The following is a 14,099-nucleotide window of genomic DNA, read 5'->3' on the forward strand; positions in this document are numbered from 1 at the left end:
CAAATGTTCCGAAAGTGCAACAAATTCACCGTAAAACTACAGACACGGACTGACAGCTCTCCTACAGACACACATTGTTCGTTTTAAACACAATACATCCAAAAATAACCCGGAAATACTCATTTTTTTGGTCATTTTTCAGGTTAAACCACCTTTCACTCATTTCAAAATAAAGATGAATGTGTTCAATGATTTAATGTGTGCTTATATTAATTTATCATATTGTGTAGTTATTTTGTAAACTGTTTCTTTGGGGAAAGTGGATTTTAAAGGAACTTTACTGCCAAAATAAAGGTTTAATAAAAATAACACCTTATGTTTGAGGCACTGCTGAAGGTTTAGATCATGAAAATATATTATTGATCTGATTGGAATGTGAACTCGTGGATGAATGTGATCCATTTGCTGTGGATTGTGAAGAAAAACTAGTTTGTTTTTCAGAATGAGAGATTTGTCTAAAAAATATTTACAAATATATCCACAATTTTCACGTTTTTTTATTAATTTTCACGTTTCTTCAGATTTTTTTTAACGTTTTTTTTTTTTCATAAATAATTGTCGGCACAAATTACTGAAAAATACACGTGAAAATTGTGGATATATTTGTAAATATTTAATAATCGGTACTAGCGTTCATCACCTGGTTGTACGTGCATGCTCACAGAGCAGGGTGGGGGGGCGCAGTGGTGGAGTAGCTCTCATTAATTAATAAACGCCTGTCACTCATCACCTGAAATAGCCTGGAGTGGGCGGTAGGTACAGACCACTCACCGAGGCGCGTTTCCTGTTGTTCTTATTTGTTGTTTTGCTCCAAAAAGCAACAGATTTTGGTCAGAGTGACATCTGTGATCCACACCGTCGTCCTTCACTGAATCCAAACAAAGAGGAAATCAATGTGACTTCATCATATTTATTACAAAGTCTCATTAAAACACAAACACATGCAGAAAGGCAACAATAAACAAATACTTTACAGTGCATTCTGGGAAATGGAGTTTAGACAATGACTTGTGAAACATTCATGTGCAATAATTTTCTTTTTTATTTCACGTTTTATGAGAACACTTATTAATGAGATTAAATCTGACCAATTATTAATCTTTAAATGAATAAAAATACATTTCCTCTTTATAAAAATGTACCTTTTTCTTTCGTTTATTTTATATTCACTCCCACAAACAGCACATAAAAAAAAAAGAAATCTCACAAAAAGCTTCACTTCCTCCTAAAATTTGCATAAAACCACAGAATAAAGTGTGAGAATGCTGAACTTTTCTCATTAAAAACAAAGATAACATTTAAATTAAATCATTTTCTGCTTCCTGAAGGATTTAGAAACATTTAGAGTTTAAAAGAGTGTGTGTGTGTGTGTGTGTGTGTATTAAAGCAAGTATTCCTGGTCATCCTTCATAAATCCTTCTCTGATGGAATCCGTGATCCAGGCATCTCTGACGATCTTGAACTTTTTCTTGAACGACCGTCTGAGCGTCCTCAGGGTGAGGAGGCGTGTCTCCTCACAGACAACCACGTGGGACACGCCCTCCTCCAGCGTAGGCTCCACCCCTCCTCCGTGGTACCTGAACTCCAGCGCTCTGATGTCCAGACAGGAGGCGGGTAAGGCGCTGCTGGCATCTCTGGGGTCTGCGAGGTGGTCCATGTAGACCCTGAAGGGCCTGAACATGCTGGTGGGAAGCTCCTCCCACCCGTAGCGCTGCTCCACCTGCGCCACGCTCACGCCCTCTGACCCGCCGTTGATCCTGGCGAACACTTCCCTGAGCTGCTGCGGGTCGGTGTCGGCGGTGAAGCTGTCCCCGTAGGCGTCGTAGGCGCGGGAGAACTGCTCACGGGTGGGCGGAGACATGTGGATCATGTGACACGGCTGCCAGGGGACCACGCTCCTCTGTTCCAGGCACTGCAGCAGCCATGACGCCCACACCACGTCGTGCTGGTCCGACGACACCAGATTCTTCACACGCATGTTCTCCACGCCCGCTATCACGCAGTAGGTGTCACGACCCGGGTTCTGGACCACAACACCTCCACACCTGAAGAAGAACACGCACAGCACTGGTCACACATTAGCATGAGCACAAGTCGGAGCAGAACACGATGATTTCACATGCATTTTTCACATCGGTAATTTGTGTGAAAATATGAAAAAAAACTTGATAATAAGAAGAAAAAAAACCTGAAAATGGAAAAAACGTGAAATTAAAAAAAAAAACACGTGAAAATCGAGAAAATTTTAAAAATACGTGAAAATCTGGGGAAAAAACACATTAAAATAAAATAAAAAAACACATGAAAATTATGGATATATTTGTTTATATTTTTGAGTTAGATCTCTCCCCATATGCTGATGGACTTCCTGTGAGTGAGTGTGTGATGTCACCTGACCACGCCCCTCTCCAGCTCAGACTTGGGGTGGTCCTCAGTTCCATTCAGGATGCAGAACTCCACGTTCTGGAACATGTCCATCTCCATGGCGACCGTGGACAGATCCTGGTGCTTGAAGTGCTCCACGACGTCGACCACCTTTCTGGGCTTGGTGGGAACCCTGCGTTTCTTCTTCTTCTTCTGCGGCCCGTCGTCGTCGTCGTCGATGCGTAGGTGACGTGATGCTAGCTTCCCGCTAGCTTTGCCGCGGAGCTGTTCCAGCTCGCCCAGCGTCATGCACTGGTGCCACGCCTTGTCGTCACGGATCCTCTCGATCCTGGGGAACCTCAGCGTGCAGCCGGTCCGGTACACGTCGCTGCTGACAATCTCCGCCGCCTTCACCTGGATGATGTAGGACAACCATTCATATCACCATCCTTTTCTGTAAAATCATGATCACGATTTTACAGATGTTTCTACGATCGTCGTCACATATTAATCCTTAATGATCTCATACCGTCAGATTGCACACGCCCTCACCTGAACGATGACGGAGTTGCGGGGTTCGATGTAGACCTCTGGTTTCTCGGTGGCACACAGGATGGCGTGCGGCGGTTCGCTCTTGCGGTAAACCTTCCAGTGTTTGGCCAGCTTCAGGCCCAAGTCGTGCAGCTCCTTCATGGTGTAGCCGGAGCCGATCCTGCACAGCGTGTGGAACACATGGGGCTCGCCACCAGGGGGCGGAGCTTCAGCCACGGCACACAGAAAGTGTGACATCATGCCCCCTCTCCTGCCTTTGCCCCAGTAGCCCCCGACAATCAGCAGGTCCAACTCGTCCATGAGGCCGTCAACATACTCGGGTTTGATCTTCATCCACCCCTCGCCGCGTTTGTCCGGTTTGTAAATGGACGCCGGGTCTTTCACCATGATGCCCTCCTCCCTGCTGTCGATGGCGTCGTTGAGCGCCGCCACCACCTCCTGCATGCTGCTGGCCTCCGCCTTGTGGACCATCTGGATGCGCCCTCTGACGGGGGTGAAGACCGTCTGCAGGGTCTCGTAGCGCCTCCTCAGGGTCTCGCGCCCCAGCTTGCGGTCGTTGAGCAGCAGGACGTCAAAGACGCAGAAGCACGTCTGCAGCTCAGAGTCCTCCATCAGACGCTTGATGTCAAACTTGCTTCCTTTCTGCATGAAGATGTCGTCTTTGGGGCTGTACGCCATCATCTCTCCGTCCAGGATGCAGGTGACCACGTGGCTCTGGAACACATTGTGGATGTGTGGCGTCAGGGATCCCTCCAGCGGCGAGCCCCCAAACTGCTTGGTGTACTCGAAGGCGTTGCGGCTGTAGTACTTGTAAACATCGCCGTCCTTGTGCAACTGGATGCGCTCGCCATCCAGCTTCGTCTCGATGAAGAATGGGCGGTTCCCCATGTGCTTCTCCACGCTACGCACGTCGCCCACGGCCGCCAGCATGGGTTTGAACGCCGAGAACAGCCCGATGGAGACGTCGCTGAGACACACTGAGGGATCGTGGAGCTGCTGGCAAACTTTGTTCAGGTCCGTGCACACGTTGAACAGCTCGGCGGCGTCCGGGTGCAGCACCTGTACGGGGAGAGCTTTACCTCAATAATAGTCACAGATATATCCACAATTTTCACGTGTTTTGCAGATTTTTCACATGCGTAATTTGTGTGTCGATGACGTTTCTGAAATACACGGAAATCTGTAAAACATACGTAAAAAAATTAAAAACACGTGGGAATCTAAAAAAACAGGTGAAAATCTAGAAAACATGTGAAAATCTAGAAAACACACAAAAAAAAAACAAGAAAACCTAAAAACGTGTAAAATCTGAAAAATAAGTGAAAAAAAAGGTGTGAAAATCAAAGAAACACGTGGAAATCCGAATAATACATGAGAAATATGTGGATATAGTTGTGAATACGTTTTTACCTGCAGCGCCGTCTCTTTGCTGATTCCCAGCTTCATGTCCTTCAGGATCATCCTGATCAGCCACTTCTGCTCCAGGGCGGAGCTCTGCGTGATCAGCAGCAACAGACTCTTCTTCACCTGTTATTAAAATCAGGTTTTTTTTTTATTTTTACATGTGTGAAAAATCTTAAAAATAAATGTGAAAATTGTGGATATATTTGTGAATATTTTTGAGACAAATCTCTCCCTGTGTTATTCTAATACTTCGGAGCATGTATGTCTGTTGTTATTGGTTTTAATTGAGTTGGAGTTGTTGAAATGTTTGTTTTTGTTGATGTAATGTGATTTATTATTATTATTATTGTTATTATTATTATTATTAATATATTATTTTCATTGTATAAATTGTATTATCATTGTGTAATCTGTGGACCCCAGGAATAATAGCTGATATCTTATCCTTAAGCTCATTAGGATACTAAGAAATAAACAAACCTGGTCTTTTTTCTTGCTGGCGTTGTTAATGGCGACCGAGTCCAGGAACTCATTGACCTCTTTGATGCTGAGCGTTTCTCGCCCTGTGCAGCGTTTCTTCAGGACAAAGTACGCCATGCCGGCAAAGTCCCCGGCGTCTCCCTGGGACGTGGTGGGGGCCCGGTAGTTCAGCAGCTTGGAGGCCTCGGGGCCATTCTTAGGAAGGCCCAACACGTCGATGTAGAGCTTGGCTAACATGCTCTCCTTAATGCCGTACGCCATGCGCTCGCGTTCAAACTGAGGGACGATGAGACGCATGGCGGGGTAGAAGGAGTCGGTGGTGTGAGGACGGTCTTTGTGTAGAGCAGAGTGGAAACCCCTCCACGCCCCCATGAAGTCTCCCAGGATCTTTGACTTGTCCGGACGCAGCTTGGTTCTCTGGATCTTCTCCAACGTGTTGCACAAGTGCAGAAACGGAACCTGAGCGGAGACGCACGCGTCAGCGGCAGCAGAAGAAGTAGAAGAAGTAGAAGGTCCCTCCATGGTTTACTAAAAACACAGAGAGGAGTGTGAGACGTTCAGCTTAGCTTTAATAAATCACGCCCAGACAATATATATATATAAATATATCAAGATATATCCAGATAACAGATACTTTACCATTCTATTAATTTCAGTTATAATAATAAAATGTATTTTTAAAATTTGAACAACAAATAAAATGTAAAAACAAACACAACAAGAATAACGTCAACAAAACTTGAATAAATATTCAAACGTTTTTTTTAATTCTAACAGCAGCATTGGATCAACATTTCTTTTTTTTAATTTAGAATAATTAGAAAACATGGGTTTGGTTTTTTTAAAGTCTGCAATATATATATATATATATATATATATATATATATATATATATATATATATATATATATATTTTTTTTTTTTTTTTTACATTTTTTTAAGCAGATTTAATGTGATAAAAATCAAGAAAATCTTTGTAAAAAAAAAAAACAAAAAACATTGTTTACGCATCAATGATGTTCAAAGACTTTATGCACGATATAGTGAGGGGGAAAAAAACCATGATAATCATGACACAAAAAAATTATAAAATAAAATCAGCCAAAGCTTTCTCACGACTCAAAAATGACTTTATTCACATAAAATTAGGACATTCTTCTGGTAACATTACAGGGTTTTCTCGCATAATATTACAAATAATATTATATGATGAATTTAGACTATATTTTTTTCCTCTAAATCTAAATAAAACGTAAATGAACGTTTTTGTTTTTTGTTTTCTCCAGTTCGTGGGAACAATAAAAACCCTAGTTAAAAAACAAATATTTTAAGCAAATTAAATAATAACGAGTAATTTCAGTGTTTAAGATGTCAGTTATAATGAGTTTCTTTACTAACCGTAAATATTAAATAATTTCACTGTTAACAAACATCAACATATAGTTTAACAACACGTTAAATGTTATTTTAATAATAAAAAGTAATATTTTACCTTTAATTCACTGTTTTCCAAAGAAAAGTAACTTAATGGGAAGAAATCTGCGTCATGTCAAACATTTCCTGTAACACAGTAAACGGTCCCACGGAAAAACATTTCCCCAGAAACACAGACCGGAACTTTAGTTCCTAAAAAAAATAAATAATTTATATTATTTTTAAGTGTATTTAACAGATCACCCACAGCCATTATAGTGATATAATATCAATACATATTAAAGTGTGATTGATGCATAATAATAACAATCTGACAATTAATGAATAATCATCTCTTTATGGGGATTTTTAATTGTGAGGGAAAGTATTTACTGCAAGTGACGCCTGTATTTTCTGACAAACTAATTTATTCCAAATAAAAATATCAATAATAACAAATTATGCCATTAATATAGCATCTCTGTGTGTATATGTATATGCTCTCATTTGTATTTTCAAAAAAAAAAAAAAAAAGTTAATTATCTGTAATTTATTCAGTTATATAAAGGGTCAAAATATCCAGAATGATCCTAAATCTAGTTAAAAGTATTTTTTATTAAGTGTTTTGTAGTCGTGTTTTAAAATGTCAAAGTATTTATCTTTCAAAGTAACTGTAATCTCTTTTCATACCAGCAGGTGGCAGCAGTGTCCCATCACCATTTATCAGTGAGTGAAAAGTGACGCACTTTCATGTGAAACAATAAATGTTTTTCTCTAAACCTGATCGATCATCTTCATCTTCCCTGGATTATACCATTAAAAAAAACTGAACATAAAAAAATAAATAAACCCAAAGAAACCCATTATCTAATATTGTTTAATGTAAATGTTGGAGCGGAAACAACAAACCTTTGCACGTGTTGTTATTGTGTTACTTTCGCCTCATTAAACTCATTAAACCTCGTTTAATTTAAACACGCATGCGCAGAGGCATCGCAAACATTAAGTGACGAATTCAATGCAGAATTTATTGATCACAGACATTCACATCAAATATGTGTAATGATAAAAATAAATAAAATACGCTAACATTTCCGATGATTTTTAATTACTGATGTATTGATTGATTGATTAGTTTTCCTGTTCACTATTGGCTCAAACCAGTGCATCACTGGTTCTAAACTGGTTTGTGTCTTTTGTAACAGTAACTCCATATATGGCCATGTGAGGCTTCCTGTTCCACAGCAGGGGGCGACACGTGCCCGGGTCACATGACCATCCACGGCTTGTTTACTTCTCTGTTGCTGCTGCGGAGGGGGTGGTGGTGGTGGGGGTGTGCGCGCGTGCGTCACACTCAGTAACGGCCTATCCTCACGCACGCGCACCACGCGCAGGAAGTAAAAAAGAAAGGTCCTGTTATGTAAGCCCTGCTGGACACGAGGGGAACTGCAGCCAGCTGCACGTAAACAAGTGACGTCACTGCTGGCGTGAAACGCATCAGCTGATGAGGGTTATTTTGGTGAGACAAATAAAACGGTCAGGACATGAAAAGTTAAGCATATTTATAAAATGTATTTTACATGAACATATGGTTTAATTGTAATAATATAGCAGAATAAATTAATAATGATAACGTACTGATGAGAAGCTAAAATAAAACGTTGGTTTTATGTTTTAAAATTATATTCACAGCTTTGTTTTGTAGTATTCAACAATTTTAAATTAAAGTTTGAATGAATGAGATATAGCTTTGACCTAATCAATCAATCGATCAATCAATCAATCCACTGTTTAGAGCACAGATCTTTGCTAAAACTCAGTTCTTTACAATAGGGGTTCGCAACCTTGGGGTCAGGACCCTATTGGCTTTAAATGATAAAGGAAGTATCAACTAGGACTTTTATTGTGACAGTCAGGGGGTAAAAGGAGAAACTAAATTTATTTTTAAGCCTTTACCACATTTCATGCTTATTTTTGTTAATTTAATCACATTAATGATTTATTGCCCATGTTTTGCTACTTTAACCTAATTTTTCCTACATTTTAAAATTCTATCACCCACAATTTGCTACTTTTAACCACTTTCTGTGGTTTTTAAAATCCCATTTCACCACCTTTTTTTTAATTTTTTTTATTATTTTTTTTTACCATTTTTGGTCACTTTTAACCCATTTTGTCATGGTCTGAAAATATCCTTGAGGGATGCTGTTCTGCAGTGATCCATTGCGTGTGTTTTTGTGTGAGACCACACTGACGTGAGCTGTGAGAACAGTGTGTACCAGAGAACGAGCTGTGCTCAGACGCTGTTTGATAAACACAATCAGGGAAAGAATATCAAAAAATGACGGCGTGATGCCAACTCTTTGAAGCTCTGCTGCCTCAGGACACACACACACACACACACACACACACCCGTCAGGAGACATGATGGCGTTCTCCTCATTAACAGTAGAGGAAACTTGGCTACAGCTTGTGTTTTTTTAGCTGAGTGAGAATAAGGTCATTAGTCTACACACACCTTTAACACCTTCAGTGATACAATAAATCAATCATAATAATTATTAAGATCACATTAATTTCATTTGTCGTGGTTCATTATTTTCACATTATTGCACAAATATTTGAAACCATCAGGGACTCTGTACTCTGTACAAACTGCATAAAACAATAAATGAGAGTAAATATATAAAACATTGGCGCGAGCAGTTACAGGTTATCAATTGATCTATTTTTTATCAGTATTATTATTAGTTATTGTCATATTATGATTTCTAATGCTGTAATAAAGGCTCCTGAAGGCTGAGTTGATGATAAGATCATCAACTGCTCCTTATGCAACGTCTCTTATCTCTGAAGGGTTCCTCTATCTACACACTGAAGGACATCTTCTCAACTCGTGGGTTGGGACCCATTTTTACTGGGCCCAAAGAAGAAAGAAGAAAAAAAGCACTGTGCTTTTATTTTGAAAGGGAGTGGAGTGACATCTTTATTGTTCGCAACGCTTAATAAGAGACACTAAAATGATCCCATATTATTTATTGATTTGAATAACATCCACTGTTATCCAGGAAGTTTTGTATTATTTGCGCCATGGTATTTAGTCATCTTAAAGATGGAAATCCTTGTTTTAATTTGAAATAAAATTAGTTAAAATTGACCAAAAATGGTGGAAGCGGTGGTAAAATTAGATTTTAAAAACCACAGAAATGTGTTTAAAGTTGCAGATTAGAGTGGGAAAAAATGGACAGAAAAAGTGGTAAAAAGGGTTCAAAGTGGCAATATTGGAACAATTAGTTTAAACTGAATAATAATGTTTCACATTACGTGGAAAAAATAAGCAGAAAAGTCATTGAAATGTGATGTAGAAGTGTCAGAAATGCGAGTAATGTAGTAAAAATACATTAAAAGGAGCAAAAATATGGCAAGAAAAAGTGATAAAAATAAGCAAAAATGTGCTGAAATTGTTCAAAAAAATATTGTTAGTTTCTCAAAGGCACTTAGAGACCCCCACCCAGTGTCTCGTGACCCCAAATGGGCCCCTGACCCCAACGTTGAGAACCCCTGCTTTACAAGAAGAATAAAATCAGTATTAACTTTTATGGCCATAGAAACATAACAAACGTAACAATTTACTGTCCTCTGTAAAGATTAGAATAATAAAGGCCTGAGCGTGTGTGTCTGTACACGTGTATGTGTACGTGTTTGTGTGTGCAGAGGTCACTGACTGAAGTGTTTGTTGTGTGTGTGTGTGTGTGTGTGTGTGTGTGTGTGTGTGTGTGTGTGTGTGTGTGTGTGTGTGTGTGTAAAGCTGAAGGACAGAGTTAAAGGTTATAGACTTTATGAATGTAGAGATAAGATCAGGGTTTCATGTGTTTGGACCTTCACACTATTGATCTCAGTGTTATTAAGTCAGTGGTTCTCAACATGTGGCTCTTTATGTTTTAATTTTTAAATATTTTTTAATATCAATTTTTAACTTTTTGACACTTTTACCCATTTCTTGTCCTTTCTTTTACCAATTTGTTGTTGTTGCCATTTTCCATCCCAATAAGCTTTAGCCCAATAAATACCACTTGTTTTCTTTTTATCCTTTGTTTTTCCTTTTTCCTTTTTCACAATTGTTTGCCACTATTTCTTCTTTATTTGCCCATTTTTTTGGCACTGCTTTGTGCTCATTTTAGTCACTTTTTGCTTATTTTAGTCACTTTTTACTCATTTTTACCACTTTTGGCCCATTTTTTGCAACTTTCTGACAATTTGTTCACTCTGTCCTCCCCATTTCTACTGGTTTTCATTCATTTTTTCTGCATTTTGATCATTTCCACCCTGTAACATATTTTTTATTACCACTTTAATTTAATTTTACACATGCTGTCTGATGGGTCATGTCAGAATAATCATAAAAAAAAAAAAGAAAAAACCTGAGTCCTGGTCCATGCTCTCTAAGCTTCAGCCTGGCGGCTGGCATGTTTGATGGATGATTTACTGGCTGACGTGCGTGCAAACATGCCCCCAGCCTGAACCCGCCTCACTCAGAGTCAGGACGCCACTCCTTCCTGGAAACACCATCGGTTTCTTCTTCTTCTTCTTCTGTGGAGAACTTTCACACTGTGGGGAAATAAAAGTGAGAGAAAACAGTAAACAGAAGCTGAACATGGGTCTCCATCCTTATCTGAAGCAAACACACGATTTGGTAACACACCTTTACCTTTTGTGTTTTCACATTTTTCATCTGCACACACATGGTTTTTCCATGGGTCGACCTGATTATGATTCTGTCTTTTCACACTCACTGAACTCACTGACACACATTCTAAAGCCTAGTTTGACCCCGGGGGGCCACAGAGGAGACGTATGAACACACTGTGGAAAAAGACGAGTTTAGTCTGTCAGCTACAGGCAGTGATCCAACAACTGTAAGAGTCTGCACAACACAAGAAGAAATGTGTGAAAATGAACACAAATGTACAAAAAACAAACTTAAAGATGAACGTCCTTCTTTATTTCTTTATTTATTCATTTTTAAGAGAAATTACCCCTCAGAGATCTTGGGCTTGAAAGTTCCACTGTTATCTGAAGTTTGTCATATAGTATATAGTCATCTTAAAGATGTAAATCCTTGTTTTAATCAGAAATATAATGGGCTACAAGGGACCAAAAATGATGGAAAAGGGATTTTTCAAATCACAGAAATTGGTTAAAAGTTGCAAATTGTGGGTAATGACATTCATAAATGTAGGGAAAATGTATTTAAACTATAAATAATGTGCATGACAAATAGCGAATGTGGGTAAATTGGCAAAAATAAACATAAAATATAGTGAAAAGAGGTTAAAAGTGACAATAATGGGTCAACATATGTGGTATTAGGTGGAAAAAGTGTTGCAGAAAAGGCATTGAAATAAGATGAAGTAGAATAATGAGTAATGTAGCAAAAATGCATTAAAAGGAGCAAAAATATGGTGAGAAAAAGTGATGTAAATAGATTTTCACGGCCCTGTTTGTACGCACTAACCCTGATGTTGTTTCCATGAGAGACGTCATAGTTATTGATCCACAGCAGCTCAATGTTTGTTTCCAAAGGTTGTGGTGTCCCCCTGCTTGCTCACTGTACACACACACACACACACACACACACACACACACACACACACACACACACACACACACACACACACACACACACACACACACACACACACACACACACACACACACACACACACACACACACACACACACACACACACACACACACACACAGTGTTTGCACTGAATAAAAGACTTTTAAAAACACTTTTTTAAAAACGTTTCCATTCATCTGGCTCGTGTTTTTTTCTCATGTCATGTTCTTCTTCTTCTTCTTCTTCTTCGGAGAAGTCTAAACACGTAACCCTCTGTGTACAAAGGTCAAGCATGTTAAAAATGGCAGCTTATGAATTTGCATATTAGCTCTAACTCTCAGCTGTATGGCCACAAAAAGCACATGCAGACATGTTGGGGATGAATGAGAGGAATTTGCATATTAGCTCAAAGTCCCAGCTGTGTGGTTTCTCTGATCCACTCATGCCCAGTATAATGGGCAGAGATTTGTCTAAAAAAATATTCACAATTATATTTTCAAAATAAATGAATAAATAAATTAAAAAAAAAACCCTTAAAATCTAAATAACATATACAATCAGAAAAACACATGAAAATCTAAAAAACGTGAAAATCTGAAAAACGCATGTGAAAATTTAAATATAAAAAAATCTAAAAAACATGTGAAAGTCTAAAAAACGTGAAAATCTGAAAAAAGCGTGAAAATCTAAAAACACGTGTGAAAATTGTGGATATATTTGTGAACATTTTTCAGACACATTTCTCTTCATACGGTACATTTTATCGTGCTAAAATCTAGAAAAAGATGCAACCTTTCTGGGCTCCAGGAGCAGCTTTGACAGCCGTACGTGGAATAAACGAGACGCTCTGAACCCTGCAGCCATGAGCAGACACATACGTATGTGCTGAGTCATTTTACAACACTAGAGTTCCCTTTGCAACAACATGTTTACCAGCCAGTGGGAGAGATAAGCAGACTGCCAGTGGTAAACAGTGGGCAGGCCCAACACGTGGCACCTGATGATGGTGGTGGTGGTGGTGGTGGAGGTTCTCCCATGCAGAGGAAGAACAAGCTCACATGCACTCACTGATCAAATGCTGAGCTTTATTTGTTTTAGCACTGAACTAACTCTAAACCTCGGTGTGACTCCCATTCATGCGGCACATGTTTAATCCTCAAAGGCACAAAGCGTATCCTAGCAACGCTGAAGAAAGGCTGCGAGAGAAAATAAAATAAAGCAATGAGCGACGCGAGCATATCTTCCCTCCTGCTGCAAATGATGATCATTATTGATCACAAACGCTCCATAAATACTTTGACCTGATGAACAAAAGTGAATTATTTAATATGTATATATTTTGGTATATGGCTGAATCAATGAAAACAATAAATGAGCTTAAACAACAAAATAATGTTTATTATTTCCATCACTGGGTGCTAACATAATGTGTAAATATGATTAAAGAATATTATGAACTATTCTAGTTCTCCTGTTTTTTGTGTTGTGGTCTGTGCATCAGTATTATGGGTATACCAGGAACCAGAAAGCGTTATTTTTTGTGCATTATTTTTCTGTAATTAATTAATAAATCACAATTAAGCTTCTAAAATTCGTGTTAGTATGTGAAGTGTTGTTGAGGGAGGATGGAAGTGGAACTCTGCTTTGACTCTAACTCTACTGCTGCTGCTGAAACCTTCCTCAGGCTGATGGAGGGTGAAATAACGGGGCCAACGACTCCCAGTGCCCTCAGAGCCACGCCTGTGATCCTCAGTGTTCACACACAACCATGAAGTGAGTTGTTCAAGCTGTGACACACATAGCGTAAAATGTCTAATATGTTTAATATGTTTACGCCTTTACAGAGAATGAAGATGGATTCCTCCACAGCTCCCAGTGTGCTCAGTACACCTGTATTTTTTTCTGCAACTACACCAAACCCACCATATTTTAACCTGATTCCGTCACTTTTTTTGCTCCTTTTAATGCGTTTTTGCGACATTACTCCCATTTCTGACACTTCTACATCACATTTCAATGACTTTTCAAGACATTTTTTCCACTTTCAGGATACTTTCAGCACTTATAAACCCTTTCTACCACTTTTCCACCTATTGTCACATATGTTGACCCATTATTGTCAATTTTAACCTCTTTTAATCATATTTCATTATTATTTTTTACCAATTTCACCACATTCACTATTTGACATTTTGAACCCTCTTTCTGTCCGTTTTTGCCCACTCTAATTTGCAACCTTTAACCAATTTCAATGGTTTTTAA

General features: G+C 39.0%; 1 protein-coding gene across 7 annotated transcripts; it reads right to left on the minus strand.

Moving 5' to 3' along the window:
* Positions 1 to 894: 894 nt before the first annotated feature.
* Positions 895 to 11,867, minus strand: lig4 (ligase IV, DNA, ATP-dependent). Of its 7 annotated transcripts, none has more exons than XM_028470952.1 (8): positions 11,729 to 11,867; positions 10,922 to 11,076; positions 10,746 to 10,821; positions 4,801 to 5,328; positions 4,327 to 4,443; positions 2,917 to 3,975; positions 2,393 to 2,778; positions 895 to 2,045 (listed from the first exon to the last, which is right to left on the minus strand). In XM_028470952.1, exons 4-8 carry the CDS (start codon positions 5,320 to 5,322, stop codon positions 1,382 to 1,384), a joined length of 2,748 nt encoding a protein of 915 aa, XP_028326753.1. In that variant the 5' UTR covers positions 5,323 to 5,328; positions 10,746 to 10,821; positions 10,922 to 11,076; positions 11,729 to 11,867; the 3' UTR covers positions 895 to 1,381. The 7 variants fall into 7 exon arrangements, with proteins under 7 accessions (XP_028326753.1, XP_028326731.1, XP_028326760.1 ...); XM_028470930.1 differs by having other exon boundaries at positions 10,635 to 10,821; XM_028470959.1 differs by having other exon boundaries at positions 10,916 to 11,076.
* Positions 11,868 to 14,099: the final 2,232 nt, after the last annotated feature.

The sequence above is a fragment of the Gouania willdenowi genome, chromosome 2, assembly GCF_900634775.1.
Source record: "Gouania willdenowi chromosome 2, fGouWil2.1, whole genome shotgun sequence".
NCBI classification, from domain to species: domain Eukaryota; kingdom Metazoa; phylum Chordata; class Actinopteri; order Blenniiformes; family Gobiesocidae; genus Gouania; species Gouania willdenowi.